This window comes from Diabrotica virgifera, chromosome 1 (assembly GCF_917563875.1).
Source record: "Diabrotica virgifera virgifera chromosome 1, PGI_DIABVI_V3a".
In the NCBI taxonomy this organism is placed as follows: domain Eukaryota; kingdom Metazoa; phylum Arthropoda; class Insecta; order Coleoptera; family Chrysomelidae; genus Diabrotica; species Diabrotica virgifera.
This window is the reverse complement of record NC_065443.1, coordinates 209,158,302-209,174,900: the sequence shown is the minus strand read 5'-3', so window position 1 is coordinate 209,174,900 and position 16,599 is coordinate 209,158,302. Positions and strand designations below refer to the sequence as shown.

Below are 16,599 nucleotides of genomic sequence, written 5' to 3'. Positions count from 1 at the left end.
AACTGAAACCTGAAAAACACTAAGAAAAGAAAAAGACATGACAAAGGAAGTCCTTGAATATAAGCCGACAGGAAACACAAGAAGTGGAAGACCATCAGAAACCTGAAAGAGAAGTACAGAGAAAGAATTAGAAAACATCAATAAAACATGGACAGAAATAAAAATAGATGCAAAAAATAGAAACAAGTGGAAGAGAACCGTAGGAGCCCTATGTTCCGAACGAAACCAAGAGGATTAAGTAAGATTAGAGTTTGTTCGAAACGGTCAATACTCATAACGTTAAGTGCGATTAAGAAGTTTTGACAATTTATCGAGACGACAAAACAAGTTAAAAAATTCAAAATTGTTTGACTTCTTAATGCAATTTAATATTTGTATTTGTTGTAGAATTTGGTGAGTTAGGTACTTTGTTTAATGTGAATTTTAACGGTATTTACATCAGAAAAGCAGTCAGTTTAAGAAATATTGGAATAAATCTTTTTTTTTCATTTTACAATTTTCCTTGATTCAAAGAATAAAATAGTTATAACAAACTGTCGGATAAGAGTTGACAACAATGTTCTGAATTTGCTAAAGACATGCATCTCCGACGTGTACTTCCTTTTTTATCATCTGCTCACTTTGCTATATTGCGCTAGTTGCACCTTCACAGTTGCAAACAACCAAGTAGCACTAACAAAGTTTATTCTATTTATTAACGTAGGTACATTTGTACATGTTTAGTTTTCATTATTAATAGATGTTTTTTTCTTCAGCAGTAAGTTTCTCTGCATAGTTTGCGCTATGATTAAAGAAGAAAGAAATTATATCTATGGATCAAACATCTATGAACATCTAATTACAGTCATTACTATAATATATTTATTACTGATCATTAAAAACTATTTTGGTTACCATACCAACAAGAATTCAAAAAGCTCTTTGTTTGTATACTTTCTAAAAATATTGCAATTATCCAACAATTTCTCTACTTACAAGAAAGCAAACAAAATTTTAATATCCATTTAATGTCCCTTCTCGGAATATTATAATTATCCGGTAAAAATCTTTCTATTTTTCAATTAATGTTAATAGGCGAGCGGTAGGCAACCTTAAAATGACCAGGTACTGACGACCACGGAGAGGCGAATGGCCAATTTTTGTCATACTGTATGTTCTTGATGGTGCTGAAAACGGAAATGAGGTTTATTTTGATTTTATGTGGGGGAACATTGTCAAAATCGCCATTTTACCCTAAAAATAAAAAAAAATGAAATCACGTTTTTTTTGCGTTTACCTCGCTACAACTCTGCTCTATTTTAATATTTTTTTCTGAAATTTTTACAATATATAGTTCAAACATTTCTGAAGACATCTGTATCTGTTTTAAGCTTTCAGTCTTATTCTGGTAAAGGTTATGAATTTTTTAAAGTAAACGGTGCAGATTTGTGCATTGTTTTTTTTTCAATTTTTGCTCTATAACTCCAAATATTTTACTTTTACACCAAAAACACCCAAGTAAAAATTCACCGTAATTAAATTCTGCATAGAGATGTGTTTTTCCCGATTTACTTTGACGAAAATTTTCCCCGGAAAATGCGGGGATTTCCAACAAAATCTTTAATTTTCAACTAAAATTTTAGATAAGTAATTGTTTATCAATAATTAAATAACTGTATATAAAAGTGTAATATAAAAGCTCTTTTCGTATAGATTATAATTCCAGAAGCCGATGGAAATTGAATGAACAGTTTAGCAACAATTGAATTGTTAATTAAAAATTTACGGTCGCTATAATAATCACAATAATTATTATGATACATAAGAATAACTATGATTTTTGTATAAAAAAAACCGTACCTATCTAATGTACTTTACAGAATTGAAATTTGACTATTAAAGCGACCTCGGGAATATTTTAAAATTATAAACAATTTTTTGGCTTATAAACAAATATAATATCTCGGGAAATATTAAATTAAATCATGAAAACGGCACTGGAAAAAAAAGGGCAGGACGCTTCTTTTAAAAGAAAAAAAGTTTAATTGTGATAAGTGGTTCCTGAGATACAACCGGTCAAAGTTGACCGGCATTTACGGCAAAGATATAAACAATAGGATCATAATTTTCGAACCATCACCTCTTTGTTTCGGTCCTCTTTCTCCACTCCAATTTTTATATCTTTAAAATGCTCATAACATATATTATTATAATAAAAACTATCGATATTACGAGTGAAAATTACCAAAAATAGCAAATTCCAATCAAAAATTAGGTTGGAGAAAATGTAATCTCAAAGTTCAAAATCGGTATACGTTAAAAAAATGCATTTTCTCGGCTTCCCATGGAGCAATTTTCTTCATTCTTTTTTTGTTCCCAAGTAACCCGAGTAGAGCCATCTAACTAACGCATTATTAAATGTCAAAGTTGCTTTTGTTTTGTTATAATAAATTACTTTATTTATTATAACAAAAATATTTAATTTGTTTAAATAAATATTGTTTAAATAATTATACAGCTTTCAAATGAGAATATTTGTGTTTTAACTTTAAAAGGTACACTTGTAGTAAGTTTATCTAAAAAAAGTCTACCACTGGAAAAAAGATGTAGTTTTCTTTTCTTATAAATAAATTAATCTATTATAACAAAACAAAAGCAAGTTTGACATTTAATAATACATTAGTTAGATGGATCTACTCGAGTTACTTGGGAACAAAAAAATAATGAAGAAAATTGCTCCATGGGAAGCCGAGAAAATGCATTTTTTTAACGTATACCGATTTTGAACTTTGAGATAACATTTTCTCCAACCTAATTTTTGATTGGAATTTTGCTATTTTTGGCAATTTTCACTCGTAATATCGATCGTTTTTATTATAATAATATACGTTATGAGTATTTTAAAGACATGAAAATTGGTGTGGAGAAAGAGGATAAAAATAAAAAGGTGATGGTTAGAAAATTATGGTCCTATTGTTTATATAACACAAATTCTGGTAAACCGATTCTTCCGGTTCAAGACCTCGATATTATTCATCAAAAAAAGAACCTATATACCAAATTTGGTTGAATTCTGACATCTCGTTCAAAAGTTATCGTACTATTTATTAGTCACATATGTATAGTCGCCATTTTGAATACCCGCCATTTTTGTAAAAAGGACAAAAACTGAGATGGCCTCGTATCTAAATTTGAACCTCTATATGTGTAGTATATGAGGTCTAAATTATATCCTTCTACCATTAAATGCACAATAATTCTTATAATATTTGCACGAATCTGCCGCATATAGGTACATGTGAAGATACGTTTTGCACTTAATAAATGGTAATTAACATAACTAAAAAGTTAAAAATATTTCCTAAAAAATATTTTTACGCTCTTTTTAATGGCCGTATTAACTATTTGAAAAATTAATACATACAGGGTGAAATAATTGAAAAAAAAACAACATATTTTTACATAAAAACCAGGAAAAACACAATTTCTGGTAAACCGATTCTTCCGGTTCAAGAACTTATATCTTATACATCAAAAAAAGAACCTATATACCAAATTTGGTTGAAATCTGAAGTCTCGTTCAAAAGTTATCGTGCTATTAGTCACATATATATATATATATATATATATATATATATATATATATATATATATATATATATATATATATATATAGTCGCCATTTTGAATCCGCGCCATTTTTGTAAAAGGCAAAATCTGAGATGGCCTCCTATCTAATTTTGAACCTTTATATGTGTAGTATATGTGGTCCAAATTATATGCTTCTATCATTAAATGCACAATTCTTATAATATTTGCACGAATCTGCCGCACTAGAGGAGGTTCTTAATAAACTATTAAACTCCTGAACAAAATATATTCAAATGGACAAATAACAACAGACTTGTCCCTATACCTACGACATTAGCTGCTAGACATTGTAAATATATGACAATATCGCTAATGCCTCATGTACTCAAGATACTTTTAAAAATTATAAACAGTAGAATTTATCATAAATACGAATATACATTCATTGACACACAGTTTGGCTCTTGTTATTATTCCAGTTTTTTTAATTTACCTGAAATAAACCATAGGAATTAACAGCAACTGCAGCATATTTAATAGGACCATCCAACTCCTTGCATATGCAAATAACATAAACATTATAGAGAGTGGTGAATCTACAGTTAAATAAGGAATCTTACAACTATAGGAAGCTTCAAAACCCATTGTACTTGTAATAAATATTACAAGTAAAAATTACATAATAATACCAGCTATTTCTTAAAAACGGATGCGAACTTAATTAAAAATGGACAAACCACTGCAGTTTTTCAAGAATTTGTATATCTTGGCTCTCTTGTCGATACACAAAATGATATAAACATCAAAACCAAGAGACTACTCCTCGTTGCTAACAGATGCTACTTTGGTCTATCAAAACAACTAAAATCAAGAAATATCTCAAGAACTACAAAAACTAAAATGTATAAAACTCCGATATAACCAACTTTAACGTATGGATCAGAAATTTAGATACTTACTCAAAAGGACAAGATTCTATTGGAAACTTTTGAAATAACAATATATAGAGCCATAAATTACAATGTATTATGGGAGAAACATTTTTATTTTGAGTTATACCTCTTTCAATTACATATATGTATGTATATTGAGATGGGTGGGGCACATGCTAAGAATAAATGCTGAAAACCTGATCGGAGAATCAATGTTTGAAAAAACCTGAGACAGAGACAACACGGAATACAAAAAACACATCCTAGACTTCATATAAGGCGATCTACAGTACTGGGATGACGCTCATCAGGGGATGTACACAATGTACAGCTAAAGAGAAGATAATATTAATATCATATAATATATTAATATCATATATATTAATATCAAGTAACTTTAGGAGCTTTTAAATCCAATGCTGTGATCACTACGTCAGGAGTGCCTCAGGGGTCCCATTTAGGTCCTTTACTTTTTAATTTATATGTTAATGATATTTCTGCCTGTTTTAAATTTGCTAAATTTATTATGTATGCCGACGATTTAAAGATATATCACTGTATTTCATGTCCTAATGATAGAATTCAATTTCAAGAAGACTTAAACAATTTATCTGATTATTGTGTAAGAAATAACCTGTTTTTAAATGTTTCAAAATGTAATTATATACATTTTTCTCGCAGCAGCCCTGACTTAAACTATAATACATATGAAATTTCTAACTGTGTACTGCATGCAGTAGAAAGCGTTAAGGATCTTGGTATACTTTTGGACCGTAAGCTACTCTTTGATCAACATATCTCTAATATTACTAGAAAAGCCAGTAAGCAGTTGGGCTTCATATATAGAACTTGTTTTGAGTTACAAAGCCCTTTTACCATTAGAACGTTATATATGGCATATGTCAATAGTATTTTAATATAGTAGCATAGTAGACAAATTGTGGATGTCTTATTTGTTCACAAGGTCCTAAATAATAATGTAGATTGTATTGACCTTATAAATTTCCTGAAAATTCGTACTCCAAGCCACACTACTAGAAATAATTATACTTTTGTTACGGACCAAGCATGCACAAATTACTTTTTAAATTCACCTGCTCATATAATGACAAATATTTATAATAAATTGTCTAGCGTTGTGGATATTGATATCTTCTTTCATAAAGCGGATATGATTAAAAACTATTGAAGAATCACTTTCTTGAAACTTAGTCTTTTGGTGTATTCAGTCTTGTTATCGCTTATTTTCTCATTTTTTTTTCTTCTCTTTTGTTCATACATATTATATCATTTTCTGTATTTATGTTCTTACTTCAATGAATATTTTTACTTTTAGTTTGTAGTTATATATCAGTTTGTAAAATTGTAAATGTATCTGAAATTCTGTAAAGGATACTTTTATGGGTTTGTCCTGTCTGTATCCCAAATAAAATAAAATAAAAATAAAATAAAATAAAATCATATTTACATCATATCATTGCTAATAGGGTTTTAACAATAGACCTTACACTCTAGTCGGAGCACAGATTTAAATTGGCATCAAACAGGTATCTAACTGTTACAATAATTGAAGGGTTTGGTGCAATAAGCGGTTAAGACCACTTCTGTCGAAATTAAGTTTGTGACATTTCTTGCCTTCAAACACACTTCCGAACAGTTTGGAGCAAAAACTGTACACCTAGTGTGTAAGAAATTCAATGTAGAACAATGTGGACGGTTATTGCACCAAAAATGTTAATAGAATAGTCCTTAGGATCGATGTATGCACATTTCCCTCAAAACTATGCAATGTGCATGTGGACGGTTATTGCACCAAGCCCTTCAATTAGTGCCAAATGTCATAAATATATAATTTATCAACTCATATAATTATGTGTAACAATAATTATTTTTATCATCAGTGTTATCACAGTATGTCTGGAATATTATTAATAATGTCATTCTCACCTATGTAGATACATAATTGACAGTCAAGCTGATAACATTGCAAATTAACATAAATATTTAGAAAGCGCTTTATCGATTATTTCCTATTATCTATAAATGCATTCTTTTAAAAATCTAAGTTTAAGTAAATATTTAACAGTCTAATTATTCAAATCAAATAGTGTAATATCTACATGTTCTACAAACACTATTTAAGTATTGTGGTTGATACTACTTGACCTTGGGAATTTAGAATAATAGAAAAACAATTGTTTGTTTAAAACCTATTCCTTTGTAATTTAAAATATTAATACATCAAGTCTGTAAAGGTTTTTTTATACTTCCAATGAAAGCTACAGACATTTAAAGATGGAGCCCTAAAATTAGTTTGTTGCAAATAGGTACTTTCAGAATGGTTGTCTTTTAAGTATTCATATTTTGTAAACTTATTTTGTGGAATAGAGCCTATTATATGGTATAAACATGTTTTTAAACTTCAGTCATAAGCAGTTCATTTTGTTTTCAAATTTTTGTTTTTCAAAATGTTTTAATTTTCACATTGTATTTAAAAAATCAAGATTAACTTTTTATTTCCTGATTGATAAAATAAACTGATACAACAAAGCATTAAAGAACTCCATATATGATTTTTGAATACAATAAAAACAGCACAACTAATTTGTTTGCAATTTCCGTATGTTTTGACCCCAAATTCAGCACTACAATATTTATGTCCTAAAGAAACTATTATCAAATTTCAATAGTAATCTTTACCACAACTACCAGTAACTTTGGTTACTTTTGACCTAATTATCCCAATTTTAATAGGACTTTTTCTCATGCCAAAAGTATGTATTTTATGACCATTTTTAAACTTCCTAATTTTCAAAAGGGATATGCTAGGTTCTTAATAAATACAATAAAAAATTTGCATATTTTCTAATGACTGGTTATAACAAATTAGTATTGGTATTGTTAGTCTGTTATCCAATAAGTTTTAAGATAATAGGTTATTTATTATTTTGTGTTATGTTAATTTACAAATAGAAAAAGTGAAAAAACATGTTTTTTTGAACTGAGTAATACTGGTATACAATTAGTGTATGGGGAAATACAACGGGACATATGGCAGTGGCACACATATAATGCAGCAGAAATTGTAAATAGAAAACATCTTGTTTTCAAATCATTTACAATTCTAATCCTCAGAAAATTACAAAACTTTACTAAAATGGTGAAACAAAAGAATATAATATACTCTCCTAGAAGAAGCTTTTATATGGAACAGATGGTCACGTCTATTTGTCACTTCAAAGCAGCCTTGTTGACGAGGGATGTTGCAGCCGCGGTACGGGCGGTGGTGAGATTGCATAAGCTCCGTAGTTGTTGTCAGGTCTATGCACCTACTCAGTGGGAACACAAAATCCTATGCTAAAACGTTACAGGGCAGTACCCTTCTACTCACATCTATATTCTTTGGTGAAACTGTTGGAAGGTATACTGAGATGATATGACTAGAGCTCTTAGGCACCTTAACACATATACTGTTGATCGATCCATTCTTTAGTTCAATTTATTCTTTTAGGCAATTGTTAAATTGTGTTGATCATGTTTAGTTTGTTCATGGTGTTACATCATATTTTGAACACGTTTCATATTGTTTTTATTGTATATGTTAGAATTTAACTATGTCAACTATTTTATAATTCATTGTATTACTTTTTTGAATAATGGTGAAACCGTTAATAAATAAATAAATAGATAAATATAAAAAGAAAAAGAATGAAATTTTTAATCTTTTATGATAAGGATTATCTCAACTATTGTCCAAATATTTGTAAGAGCCTTGAAATTCTATTAGAAATTATAAACATTTTTACACATATAGATATATTGTGCAGAAACAGAAATTGCTATGTCATGGGCTTTAAGATCAGAACACCACTAATGTTAGATGTTTGATTGCTGTATACTGCACTACTGCATTACAATAATGTCATGAATTAGATATAAACTGAAGATCAAAGGACATCGCACACATCTTATGGAAAATATAATGTCACTCAAATTCAATAAAATTTATACGATTAGATTCGTTTTAATATAACGATCAATTCTTATCATTGCGCCAACTCTTAATTATGATTAATTACGGCGCAAATTGCAATTAAAGTTTATCGAAATCACATTTTTGGAGTCCATAAAATGTTAGTTTACAATCATTATTGCTCTGAGTGCTATTCATAACAGCTTAAATCCCGCTGGGCCTAAGCGGATTAGTGAAACTAATCCGCTGATTTATGGAGTACCGAAAATCTGGGTATTTTAAAATATTTTTTCTCTCTCTAACTTATGTACCTACCCATTTGATTTCAGATTTATTTATATCAATTTCTGCTCTTATTTTTGAAAATAGAGAGTTGGCGCAATGATAAGATTTGATCGTTAATTTAAAACGAATCTATTGGTATAAATTTTATTGAATTTGAGTGACATTATATTTTCCATAAGATGTGTGCGATGTCCTTTGATTGCATTTAAAATGTATTAAACCACCAGAGGATGGGTGAAATAAAATTATATTGTATTTCCATATGGATTAATGCAATAAGGGCTGAAGGGGTTAATAGTTTACAAAATAAAAATTGGATTCCATTAATAATTAGATTTTTTGTGTGATTCTTTCAAGATTTTAAAAAATATAATTTTGTCTACTTTTTTGACTGGCTAATAACTGGTTATTTCCTTATAGCTGTTTTGATTATGCCTATATTTTGATACTCAAAGGAATTGTATGCATTGACACACTAAAATTCAAATTTAGTTTTCTCAATAATGATTGCTTGAACAACTCACATTTGCCATCAAACATTGTCAACATTGTTAAACCTGTGGTGTTGCATGCTAGGTTTCTTTCACTTTATCTCTGGTACCTGGCGTTATTAACAGCTGGCGCAATACTAATTTGCAACCGTTTTTTCACAGGCAACTTTATATCATCGTATTAGAAAAAAAAAAGCTTTAATTTGATATAAAAAAAAAATGCATACATAAGTAGGTACAGGGTGATTCACTATATTTTGACCCCCCTGTAAACTGCTTTCTTTGCAGAATTTAAAAAATATATAAAATACTTACATAATTTGAAAATTCAAACCACCAAGTAAGAACAAGAAACAGAACTTCAAAAATCTTCAAAAATAACGGTGGAGTCAGACAGGGTGGTGTATTGAGTCCATTATTGTTTATAAGCGTTATGGACGAAGTAATAAAAGCTTGCTAGCGAAAAACAAAAAAATATATTGCCGGATACAGAAATATACAAGTAGTCAAAGTAGAAGCATGTGTATTTGCAGATGATATAGTGCTTATATCAAAAACAGAAAAAGACCTTCAAAAGAACATGACAATGTGGACAGAAGAATTAAAACCATACAACTGAAGAGTAAACACCGAGAAAACTAAAGTGATCGTAGTAACAAAAAACAACACAAAAATAAACATTATCATTGAAGGAAATATAATCGAACAAATAGAAGTATTCAAGTACTTAGGGATAAGTTTGAATAACAAGACACAAGAAGACGAGATTGGTGCCAGAATAAACTCAGCAACTAGATTATATCATGCACTATACAAAAACTTCTTGAACAGAAAAGAAATAACAACAAAAACTAAAATGATTGTATACCAAACAGTGTACCAACCTGTATTAACCTACGGGGCAGAAAACTGGGTACTTGACGAAAGACAAACAAAGCGACTGCAAGCAAGTGAAATGAAATACTTGAGGAAAGTGCTGGGTGTTAGAAGAACATACAGAAGACGAAAGAAGACATTAGACAAGAACTAGGAACAAAATCACTAGGTATCACAAGGTAACAAGGTCACAAGGTAAAAGCAGAAGAAAAGAAACTGAAATGGTGGGGACACATGATCAGAATGAACGAAACTAGACAGATGAAGAAGATATGGGAGGCGAGAAGAATAGGGAAAAATCGTAGAGGATGACCAAGAAAAACATGGAACAAAAGCATAAATTAGATTCTCGAAGAAAGAGGGAAGATATGGAGTGAGGCAAAGGAACTAGCTAGAGACAGAAAAGAGTGACGTAAATTTGTAGACAAAATTTAAGAAAGCTTGTACATCTCGACACCTACGGGTATAAGAGGTTTTCGATTATGTATGTATGCATGTATGTATAAAATACAAAGGTTACACGATTTGTTATGTAGTTTTCAAAAATGATAGTAGAAAAACAACATAAGGTGCAAACAAAATGGCCGCAGATGTTAACTTTGTTAATTTAAACGTAACACCCTGTATATGGTTACACATTTATATAGAACGTTCTGTAACAAACATTTCCAGACAGAGTTTGATGGGCCTATCTGGAAGAATAAGCGGGATACTAGATATTTATTTCAGTTTAGTTAGATATTTATGATTGAAATTTATCTAGTATCTCGCTTATTCTTCCGGATAGGCCTATCAAACTCTATATGGAAATGATTGTTACGGAACGTTCTATTCAAATGTGTAACCATATCCAGGGTGTTCCATTTAAATGAACAAACTTAACATCTGCAGCCATTTTGTTTGCACCTTCTCTGTTTTTCTACTATCATTTTTGAAAACTACATAAAAATCGTGTAACTTTTGTATTTTACATTTTTTTCTAATTCTGTAAATAAAGCAGTTTACAGGGGGGTCAAAATATAGTGAATAACCCTGTATATCATGAATGAAATTTTTTCAAAAATGTATTACTATTAAGTAATTTAATTAAAACTGTTCGAATACTATAAAAAGAAGAAGAAAACTAGAGTACTTTGCCAAAATGATGAGAAATCCGAAATATGAAATGCTACATGCAATATCTAAGGAAAGATAGAGGGAAAGCGTGGCCCTGGGCGCAGAAAAACATCCTGGCTTAGTAACTTCCCCCAGTGGCATGGAGTGAGCACTACACTATTTAGGTTGGCTGTGGACAAAGTAAAGATCATACTACTGGGTCTATTGAATAAAAAGAAGTACAGTAGAGTCTCGGTTATCCGCCATAAACGGGCCGACGGAAGGGCGGATAAGCAAAAATGGCGGATAATAGGGAGCGTTAAATGAACAAGTTTAGGCCTTGATGATTTCCAGTCTCCGATAGGAGTGGCACAAGAAGAAGAGAATCAGTTTAATTTTGACTGACATTGGACATTGTAGATAGGATGATTTAGGATGAACGAAAAAAACTAGCGATTTTCATCTGTCTTGCCGATGTATCTTGTTTTGTTGCTGTCAATACTCGCCATCTTGTAGCATCATAATATCAACAGCTCTAGCTTCTTGTTGCTCGGCGTATTTTATCTCATCTTAAAAAATTTTTACTCATTCTTTAATATTTTCAAAGTTATATAAATTTGAAAAAAAATTTTTGCTTAAATGGTGCTGTGGATAAAACGGAATGGCGGATAACCGAGACTATACTGTATTTGCTTTTACTTACTTTCTTACTTAGTCCTAAGCCTTGCTACCTTTAGGTGTAAGGCTGGTGGAGTTGAGTTTGGCATTGTAGTCTCCATGCTTTCCGATCTTGCGTTAGGTTTCTTGCACTTTCCAATGTCAATCCCTTCTTCTCGACTTGTTTCCTGATTTCATCTACCCACATAACTCTTGGTCTTCCTCTTTTGTTTTTCCCCTGCACTCTCGTTTCGAACACTCGTTTTGTTAGCCTCTCGTTCGACATTCTACACACGTGCCCGAACCATCTAAGTTGTCCCTCCACTATTTTTTCATTGATTGGTTCTAATTTTAGGTTTTGTCTAATTGTTTCGTTTCATATTTTGTCTGTCCTCTTTCTATTTGATATTTTCCTCAGGAACCTCATTTCCATAGCATTGACTCTGGATTTTTGTCTTCCCGTCAATGTCCATGTCTCGTTGCTATACATGATTGTTGGTCTAACTACTGACTTAACGACTGCCGTTTTTACTTTCTCCGGTATCTCTTTTTTCCTCAAAAATGTTGTTTTCATACCGTTAAATAAGCTTCCTGTTCGTCCCATTCTCTCGTTTATTTCCATCTCTTGTTTACCATTTGATTCGATTATTAATCCTAGGTATTTCAAATATTCCACTTGCTCTAGTTGTTTCCCGTCTAATTCTATTGAGTGTGTCTTACTCATATTTGAAATTATTATTGTTTTTGTTTTCTCTGTATTAATTTTCATATTTATGTTTGATAGTTTTTCTTCTAGGATTTCAAGATTGTTCGTAAGTCTTCTCTGTTTTCTGCTATCAATACCATGTCATCTGCAAATAGTAGCTCCGATAGTTGAGTCCGTTTCATTTGCCAGTATCCTAATGTTAGTTTTCTCATTCTTCTCTTGGCTTTCTTTATCACTTCATCCAGTACCACTGAGAATAGCAGTGGACTCAGCAGGCATCCCTGTTTGACGCCTTGACTTGTAGTAAATTCTCTGGATTCCTCGTTATTGGTTCTTACTGTATTTGTATTATTTTTGTACATATCCTTTATTACTTCTATTATGTGTCTGTCGACTCCCCTTTCTTATAGTGTCTTCCAAAGTCCTTTCTTCGGATTCTGTCAAACGCTTTTTCCAGGTCAATGAATCACACATGTATCTCTCTATTTTTCTTGATTACCTATTTGTCTTTATGTGAATATTAGGTCTTGCGTGCTTCTGTCCTTCCTGAATCAACACTGTGTGTCTACCATAGTTGTTTTTATTTGGGTTTTTATTCTTGTCTCTATTATTCTTGAGAATACCTTCTCAGGGATACTTGCTATGGTGATACCTCAGTAATTATTACAGTTTCTCTTGTCTCCCTTTTTGTGTATTGGTAATATCTGTACCATCCGTGAATAAGTGGATAAGTCAAATCTTAAATTTTTTATTCTTCAAAACTAATAAAATGTTTAAAATGGCCATACCGAAAAGTTTGCATTTTTGAGTTATCGACTTATTCACAGATGGTACAGACCGTGAATAAGTGGATAAGTCAAATCTTAAATTTTTATTCTTCAAAACTAATAAAATGTTTAAAATGGCCCTACCGAAAAATTGCATTTTTGAGTTATCGACTTATTCACAGATGGTACAGATATAATGTCTTTCTTCCAGTCCTTTTGGTAATTCTGCTCTATTTATGATATCATTCATTAGTTCTTTCATGCTATCCATTCCCTCTGTCCCCAAGAATTTTATCATTTCCAGGGTGATATGATCCTTGCCTGGTGCTTTGCCCAATTTTACTCTTTCTATTGCTTTCTCTAATTCCTCTCTTGTTATGGATTCCACTTGTTGTTCTTCATTCCTTTCTTGTATATCCCCTATGTTCTCTGTGTCTGCATGAGTTAGCTCTTTGAAATGTTCTCTCCATCTTTCCATTATTTGTTTTTCTTTTGTTAGTACGTTTCCATTCTTGTCTCTTATATTCGGCATCGTGTGCTCTTTTTTTTTGTCTGAGTTGTTTTAATGCGCTGTAGAAGAGTTTTTGGTTTTCCCCATAATTTTTTGTCATTTTTTGTCCAAATCTCTCCCATGACCTTTCCTTTCCTGCTTTCACCGCTATTTTAACCTCTTTCCTTTTTTCTCTCGTATTTCTTCCATTCACCATTCCGTTCTCCTCTTGTTAGTATTTGCTATTTTTGCTCTCCCGCAAGTTTCCTCAGCTGCTTTGATTATGCTGGTTTTTACATATTCCCATTTTTCTTCTATTTGTATTTTTTGCCCTACCTTTCAGAGTATTATCTAATTTTTCTTGGAATTTCTTCTTATATCTTTCCTCTTTTAATTTGTAACTTTTTATTTTTTCGTTTACTACCTTTCTTCTCTTTTCTTCTTTTTCCTCTGTTGTTCTCATTCTCATTATTACTAGACGGTGGTCACTGCTTTTACTTACAAGTATTTACTTAATAGTAATTGAATAAAGTCATTTCAATGGTTTATTTAATTACTATTAAGTAAATACTTAAATACAAGGAAGTAAAAGCAAATACTTCTTTTTATTCAATAGACCCATTGATTACAAAATTTGTATTTAATGTTCTAGGAGGACAAGGCACTTAAAGAAGAAGAAGAAAACTATTTGTGGCCACTTTTTGACTGGCAACCTGTTATAAATGTTTCTCCTATTCTTAAATTTAGGTATATAAAAATTTGATTATAATTACTGCAAGCTCCAGTTAACTTGGCGAGACGCATTGCACAGTGGCTTATGGGATGATCATCAGTCTCAGTGTCGTTGTGCATATTCACTGTCTCCAAGTTAACTGGCGCTTGCAGTAACTAACTTATGAACGTAATGATTCTGCAGTTGGATCTTGAGACTACAAAAGAGAATATTTGAATTGGTCACTTTAAAAACTACATAAATCCACTGAAGTACTTTTAAGAAATACCGTTTTAAATGCAATATATTGTTTAAGGCGGCAATGATCATGGCTTGGTACTTATTTATATAATATATGCAACTCCTTCAAATTATATAATAATATAATATATGCAACTCCTCCAATTTATATAATATATGCAACTCCTCCAAACTAATTAAATCTGTTTGATTAAAGATCATTTAATTAAAAAAAAACTGATGATATTATTTAGTATAATATACTAAATGTAACATATCTCAAAGATCACTAGCAACTTTTATTATATTTTTATTTCCTATGGCTTATAATATTTACCTACTCATTTTTATTATCTTGTATTAATGTTTGACCTACTGTAAACGGTAGGCTTTCTTAGTTTTTTTTTAATACATTTGTTTTATCCTAGGGAAGCTTGAATTCTATTTGTTTATGAATTATTCAAGTCTTCAACCTTTTTTTAAAGGCATCTTTCGTTAAAATCAACAAAACTAGTGATTAATAGTTCACACATAATAAAAATCACTCACCTGTAGAACAACAATGAAGAACAATACTCCACAAGCGATATTAACTCTGTATCTTATAATCACCATAACACAGCCTCCCAATTGACCAACTAGATTAACTATAACAAAAAGTGTGGCTAAAATTTTGCCACATCCCCAAGATAAGTCCATATATTCCCTCTGTTCTGTCCATTGGAACCACATCCGTAATCCATCTTCTAAGAATGTTGATATCAGACATACTCTTGCCAAGGTAGGTAGTATGTGCTTTAATTTTCTGATAACCTGAAGTAAGAGATGAAAATAGATAATGGCTAATTAAAATTATAAAAAATATTTTAAAATACTGTTCCTGGAATCATAAAGGATATTTTTATGGTAGTTTAGTTTGTATGTTTATAAGGCACTATAATGCAGTTTTGGAAATCATAATTATAAAAAGAAAAAGTTGAAAAACGCATAACTTTGGGGAAACTTTTTCACACACCTTTCTGTGACCTACTTAAGGTGGAGAAAATTTTAATAAACAGGGGTTTTACCATATGGTCAACAATTTTGAAGAATGAGTCTGAAAACTATAACCTAACTGATTTTCATAAATTATAATTTATGTAACATATGCTGTACAAATGCCAAAAGTATACAAAGAACAATAGCTCTACGTCATTATTATTTTAAAAAAAATTTAAATCTACAAAAAAAGTGGCCAAGGGACTTAAGAGGTGACGTGACATTTTGGTTTTGAAAATAGTTTTTGGAATAATTTTAAAATGTTGAATAAATTGATAGCTGTAAATGAACACAAAACTATAATATTAATTTTTACTTACATTATCTGCAATATCTTCGGCGTTTGAAACATATTCATTTGGAATATTCATTTTTATTTTTTATTTTATTTTGAGCAAAAAGCTCCACGCAGTCAGCTAACTACCAAAAGTGCCAAAAGTCAAAATGCAAAGAACACATCAGTGTTGTCAATGTCAAATCTATAAGGATTACCAGTATGAAGTTAGAATCTTATTACAGGCGGATGTTTATTTAAGGATGTATATAAATAATAATAATAATAATATACAGGGTGGTCACGGTCATGAGTCAGTTGGAAAATTTGAACAAAATAATTTACGTGTTTACAAAAAGTGTTCAAAATGTTCACCATTCATCTCAACACACTTCAAATAACGTTTTTTGATCAAATTAATAATGCAAGCAAGTATTTCGACATCTTCATTGATGCTTTCCTACTCGATTGTTATCCAATGTTTCAGACTTCA

General features: G+C 30.8%; 1 protein-coding gene across 1 annotated transcript in view; it reads right to left on the bottom strand.

Moving 5' to 3' along the window:
- Nucleotides 1-16,320, bottom strand: part of LOC114343732 (surfeit locus protein 4 homolog) — a 31,245-nt gene extending 14,925 nt beyond the window's left edge. Inside the window, exons 1-2 of the mRNA XM_028294571.2 lie at nt 16,153-16,320; nt 15,344-15,607 (exon numbers count right to left, since the gene is read on the bottom strand). Of these exons, the coding sequence (XP_028150372.1) occupies nt 15,344-15,607; nt 16,153-16,203 (315 nt within the window). The 5' untranslated portion in view covers nt 16,204-16,320. The remainder of the gene's footprint in view (nt 1-15,343; nt 15,608-16,152) is intronic.
- Between the last annotated feature and the right edge of the window lie 279 nt (nt 16,321-16,599).